At 33.2% G+C, this 6,075-nt stretch overlaps 2 protein-coding genes across 4 annotated transcripts in view; both read right to left on the bottom strand.

Moving 5' to 3' along the window:
- The window catches only part of LOC105454677, a 5,448-nt gene extending 4,247 nt beyond the window's left edge, over nucleotides 1–1,201 (bottom strand). For all 3 annotated transcript variants that reach the window (XM_011697485.1, XM_011697486.1, XM_011697487.1), the window contains exon 1: nucleotides 812–1,201. Coding sequence is in view for 1 of the 3 variants with exons in the window: in XM_011697487.1 (XP_011695789.1) it covers nucleotides 812–832 (21 nt within the window). In the remaining 2 variants the exon portion in view is untranslated. The remainder of the gene's footprint in view (nucleotides 1–811) is intronic.
- A 102-nt stretch (nucleotides 1,202–1,303) lies between these two features.
- Nucleotides 1,304–4,660, bottom strand: LOC105454676 (arylphorin subunit alpha-like). The gene is made up of 6 exons (XM_011697484.1): nucleotides 4,359–4,660; nucleotides 3,901–4,237; nucleotides 3,154–3,563; nucleotides 2,622–2,938; nucleotides 2,163–2,515; nucleotides 1,304–2,043 (listed from the first exon to the last, which is right to left on the bottom strand). The coding sequence occupies exons 1-6, from the start codon at nucleotides 4,581–4,583 to the stop codon at nucleotides 1,625–1,627; spliced, it is 2,061 nt and encodes a 686-aa protein (XP_011695786.1). The 5' UTR covers nucleotides 4,584–4,660; the 3' UTR covers nucleotides 1,304–1,624.
- Between the last annotated feature and the right edge of the window lie 1,415 nt (nucleotides 4,661–6,075).

The following is a 6,075-nucleotide window of genomic DNA, read 5'->3' as shown; positions in this document are numbered from 1 at the left end:
TATGTATCACTTTAGTACTTGTACTCTATTCCTGAAGATGAAAACACTGTAAGGTAAGCTTGTTATTGCCCGAAATGGAATTTTGTAATTGGATTTTAATAAAATATGTTTATCCAGATACCACTGTACATTTTTCACATTCAGCCGTTATCTACTTTATATGCCATAACATGTCGATTTATGCATATCTCTCTCTCTTTCTCTCTCTCTCTCTCTCTCTCTCTCTCTCTCTCTCTCTCTCTCTGATTACATCACTTTTACAAGAAAGATGCAATGCCATGATGAGAAATGAATGAAATTATAATTGATAATCCCTTAACTTTAGTTTTAGAATAAATCATCGAGAGTTTGATGTTGCGTTAAATCTGATTTCTTGTAATTTGTTTTCGTATATTGCTTTCGCATCGGCTTCTTTATATTTTTCTTATTTTTATCTGTAGATTCCTAGTTTAATTTAAAATTTAAATTTATAACAAAAATGTTTGAAAACTCTTGAACCTACGAATTTTCGTGCAATAAATTTTAGCTCTGAAAATAGATCAAAATTTAAAATCTTTTTTATTTAATTTATAAAGTAAATTTTTTTAAAACTTTTTATTTTTATCTTAAATTACAGATATAATAAAAAATAATAAATAAAATGACGTCATGACGTATCAAATTTATATTAAGGAAACATTCAAATTTGTGGGTCCATTTAAAGGATCCAAAAATGAAAAACAATATAGAAAAATTGAAATTCAATTCACACGATTTGTTTAATCTATGTAGTTTTAAAGAGTGAATAACAAATATAATATCTGTAACTTACGACAAACGTGCGAAATTCCATGGCGTGTGAATTCACTGTAAATGTTGTGGAAGAAAGAAATTTCCGTTTTTGTGATTTAGTCTAGTAGACCGCGACTGTCAAGATGAGCTTCTCGAGACTATCTCGCGAGCCGATCGGGCCTGTCTACCAGTCAACGGTCATAGCAAAACTGAATTTCTCGTCATCCGCATTGCGCCGCTCAAGGGGCCACTTACCTTCACCTCGGCCGTGTACTTGACCGTCGTGCGGTAGAGGAACGTACGGAGGTATTAGTCTTTAGTATTCAGCCCGTTAAAGACCACAAATATAATACAGAGTACGGCCGAAATCGCGATACAGCTACAAACGGATATAACCCGTTGCAAAAAATAAAACAAAAGTGTACAATATATTTTTTTGTATGAGATTTCGTTTTGGGATCGAAGAAGTTGATCTTAAATCGTTGCATTCTGCATACAAAGAATCTTATTGTTAGTAAAAAAGCAATTATTCTTACGAGTTTCTATTTATGATTTATTAAAATGAAATAATCAACTCTCTTATCAAAGCACAAGATATTGTCAATAAAACAAAGGCTGTCATTAAATGTATAAGAATTTTATATAAGAGTAATCGTTATAAATTAATCACAAGTCGAACTTTTTTTACATTTATAATCGTGTGGACAATACGTGTTAATATGTTAATACATATTTGTGAGTCATGAAAAAATTTTTTAGTGTAAATGAACTAAATTGTGCTTCATTCTGATACGATTACAATTATGATTAATTACATTAAATCAAATGATGACAAATTTAACATAAATAACGATCAATAAGTCACATTCAACTCCGTCTCATCCTTGTGATAGATTATAATGTCTTTCAACATCATGTTTGAGTCATCGTAACGGAAATTGAGAACAGGCCTATCCAAGGGGAATCCGTATGGCTTGTTATCGAATTTATAGCCACCAAAAACGCGGGACATGTAAGGAATCGGTTCTCCTTCGACCGGATTGATGTATACGAATATCTGGAAGGGCATGCCCTCTTTCTTGCCTTTGGGCAAGAGCAGACGCTCGGGGAATCCGTAAATTCTTTCCGGATATGAGAAGGAATCGGAACCATTCAAGGAACCGTCCAAGGCCTTGAGCATCTTCTTGTATAGTATTTCACTCGGTTCCGGATCGGGTATGGCGAAGAAGCAATCTTGACTGTTTCGGACGATCTTGTTCGTACCGGCGTTCACTGCAACGCAACGTAGAGAATCGAATTAAAATCTTTTTTTTTTTTTTTTCATATGATCTGCATGTATGCTATACAGTCAAGTTTGATTGTATAGTGTAGAATTAAATTAAGATACTAACGATCGACTATCCAGTTGTCCATTTCATAAAAGTATTTTGCGTATTCAGCGAAATTAAACGGTTTGTGATGAATGTCATATTTTGGTCCGAGGAAAATGCGTATCGCGGCCTTCATAGATTTCTCAGCGTTGATGGCGAGATGGAAGCTGAACGGTTTGTGATTGAGACGATATTGACGAATTTTGATCAACGTGTTTTCAGCCTCTTTCGCATCATCGATTATCAAACCGTTGCTGATCGAAGTGTCGAATTGATCAAAATAAGTAATTAATTTATCCACGACAAAAGACTCGATCTTCAATTCGGGATAAACAATTTCATTCTTGTTGTATGGCTTCTGATGCATTTTGTACCTAAAAATGATATTCGTATTGTTGAAAGGAGATTGTCTGCATTTTAATTGCAAAGTATTTAAAACACTTGAGAATTTTTATTTTTAGATCTTTTTTTAGGAAATACCTGTCATAGTAGAACATTATTCTTTTGTAGATACGATAGAATGCAGGATCTCTCATGGACGTGCTGTAAAATTCGAGAGCACTAGGTATAATCTGATACGAGGTTGACGGCTCCAAGTTGTATCCAAAGATTTTTCTCGCAAACAGATCGATGTTGCCGTAAAAATCGGAATTGCAGGAATCCATATTGCCCTCAATAATATTACCAAGAATGTTAAGACCTTCGGGTGTGTAAATGTTGATCATTTTGCCAGTTGGGTCCAAAACAAATCCGGAGTCAATGGCCGCCGATACTCGAGATTCCATGTCTTCTATGTCCTAAAAGTGCGGCAATAAACTAATTAATATTCACTCGTAGATCGCTGCTCACCGCACTCGTATTGTATGATAAAAGCGAAAAATAAAATAAACGATCTCAACAAGCATTTTCTCTGTCTACGCGCGCGCTATGATACATGGTATTAAAAATACAAATCTTACGCGATCAAACTTCTTCTTTTATTGTTAGTAGTAAGACTAAAGCTAAACCGCACCTTTATGTATTTGTACTTGTAGTAGGGAAATTTGCTCCAGTATGGTCTCTGAGGCATCGGTAATCCGTTGTGATAGGTCATTGTTGGATAATATCCAATATAGAACTCATTGTGCCAATCGAAATCTTCAATTTTACCAATGTCGTTGGACAGCCGTTCCAAGTAATAACGAGACAACAACTGCTTATGATTGTAAAGGTAATCTACGCCGCGATTCTGTTGCATGCTGAATTCATCGCTCTTTAACCAGAATGGATAGTCTTTCCGCATATAGAAATAGTAAGCGTTCAGGCCAATGTCCTCGGTAAAGTAATTAATTTTGTGCTCCAAATCGTACTCGCGCGATATGTACCATCCGGAATAATTTGCCGGAATGATGTAGGTATCATAGCCACCGACTTTCTTCGAGTCTATATTGTTACAAATGTTAATGTCAAAATTATTTATATATAAAAATTTAGTTATTAAATAAATCTATAAAATTATTTCTTCAAAATAGTATTTCTAATAATTATACTTTAATATAGAAGATAAAATAAAAACAAGGAAAATTATTATTGGCTGAATTGAAATACATAAACATGATCATTATTACTTAAAATTTAATAAAATTTACATTGTTAATGATATCTACAATTAAAGAAAAATATCGACTTTCTGAAAATTGCATGCGTTAACTTTTACTTTGTGAACGAATTTCGAATTTTCAGACTGTAATAAACATGAACAAATTTGATTGAGACTTACCAAGTTTTCCGAAGAGTTTTGCATGGTGTGCTTTTTCGAGTACTTCGGAATTGAAAAATCCATATGGGTACATCTCGTAAGGAGGCGGTAACTGAATGAATTTAGTGTCGTCACGGAATATAACTGCGGTGTACAGGGCTTCAGCAAACTGCATCTCGTTTATATAAATACGCGCCCATAATGCCGTTTTGTAGAAGATGTCAAAGTCCTTGGCATAATAGAATAGACGAAATAGCGCCTCCGTTTCCTTCCGGAGTTTTGGATAGTACATGGAATTGAGCTCGCCACGAGGAAGCATGCCATACTTGTATAGATAGAGAAAGTTCTTCACCACAGCCTGCAAAACGATACAAAAGGAGCCAGATGAATATTTTGTACAAGGGGGTGTAGGATAATCCTATTTATTGATAGGATAATCATTAATGCGAGATCCGATATGATGATTCCGTATTATTTACCGTATTAGTATACGATTCTATGTTGGCTTCAATGTTGTACGAGCGACCTTCCTCGTATAATGAAGGATTTACAAGGGAGGGTTGCGAGATATAGTACAGAAGATTATAAATCTTCTTCTGTTTCAGGAGAAAATCTTTGTCGGCAGTCTTGATGGTATTATAGTCAGCTGCTGCTAGACTGAAGCTGACGGCCGCGACGACGGCTAATACCGTCAGGAACTTCATTTTCCAAACTTTTCCAATACCCACCGCAGGCGAGATCAATTCTGAACAGCGCTCGACGCCGCGTCTGCAGCACTTTTATACACCTACGTCGAGCGCGCAATCAAATCGATGGGTCATAAGGGCACTGAACACTGGAATCTGGTTTGAATTCGTTATCGGATCGGCGAATTCCTCGCTCTCACATATTTCATTCGCCGATAATGAATGCTAGGTATTTATTCCTATTGATTTTATTATATAAAATAGATTAATTGAATATATAGAATTAGTTGCAGCTAATATATTAGATATATTTTACCGCAATTGCTTACTTTATTTCAATTAATCTTTTACAAATTGATACACGTCCATTTATTTCTGATTATTTTCTGTCGTCCCGATAGCTTGAACACTGTATCTGATACAATAATTCTACTTGATTCTTCTATGTGTGTATATGAGACTACTTATTATCATGCCTCGTGTTGCGGCAACAGATAAACACCGTTGTTAAAACGTATCATTAATCGGGCTAAAAGATTCGTTCTCGTGCAAGAGGTCATCACGCGGGATATGACTTCGAACACACCTAATCGATCGACATTAAAGTACTTTTGCGCAAATTCTATACAGTCGTATTTACAACGACAAATGCAAGTAAAAATGCTTAAATTGTCCCCTTAAAGTATGTCGTGAGATTAATTATAACTGCATAAGTATAAATAACGTGTTTTTATCACGCATGACTTTTGACTCGAATCCAAATTATAAAAGAATCTTATCTTGTGTATATTATTGCAATTTATTTGAGTTTTATGATCAGTGTTTACATTTTGTGTAATACAATTTTATAGATCAAATAGAATTTTTTTTTTTTTAATATTGTTTCCTAAAAATCTGTTATTTCGAACTTGACGTGAGACATAATACAATTTATTAATAAAAAATTGCTTACAATTAGTAATTTTTGAATTCAACATTTAGAAATGATTTTCTTTTTTATTTATGAGATTAAATTATTTTATAAATTTATCTTCCATTATGCATATGTATAGGTATATATATATATATATATATATATATAAAATGAAAAGATAAATATTTATAAAATAATTTTATATATATATATATATATATATATATATGTATATATATATGTATATACATGAATTACTATATGGAAATATTTTTACCAGCCTGCAGCTAATTATACCACATCGTGACATTATATAGTTAACGTTATAGTTGATCGCCGGTTAATATATTTAATAAAAATGAAAAAAATCAAGTCAAATTATCAACTATATCTTATTTATTTATTCATAGATTAATTACGCCAAGTGTATTACAAGAAAATTTTTTGGAAAATAAATAAGAAATTCCTTGCATTTAGTACAACCATACACGGAGAGAATTTTCTTTTAAAATTTACCTTGAAAATCATGTTAATTGTGAGACAATATATATAGTATTTAGGTAAATTTTACTGTGCACTACAATAAATTTTACTACG

The sequence above is a fragment of the Wasmannia auropunctata genome, unplaced genomic scaffold, assembly GCF_000956235.1.
Source record: "Wasmannia auropunctata unplaced genomic scaffold, wasmannia.A_1.0 LD335976.1, whole genome shotgun sequence".
Lineage (NCBI taxonomy): Eukaryota > Metazoa > Arthropoda > Insecta > Hymenoptera > Formicidae > Wasmannia > Wasmannia auropunctata.
Note: the sequence above shows the minus strand (reverse complement) of the source record. Positions and strands in the feature narration are given on the sequence as shown.

What these genes read in the sequence shown, in the direction of transcription:
- LOC105454676 (XM_011697484.1), bottom strand. Translation starts at nt 4,583, where the DNA reads ATGAAGTTCCTGACGGTATTAGCCGTCGTCGCGGCCGTCAGCTTCAGT. An exon ending in AAAACTCTTCGGAAAACTTG is followed by an intron (nt 3,564 to 3,900) that starts GTAAGTCTCAAT and finishes GTAACAATATAG; the next exon opens with ACTCGAAGAAAGTCGGTGGC. An exon ending in ACAAGTACAAATACATAAAG is followed by an intron (nt 2,939 to 3,153) that starts GTGCGGTTTAGC and finishes CCGCACTTTTAG; the next exon opens with GACATAGAAGACATGGAATC.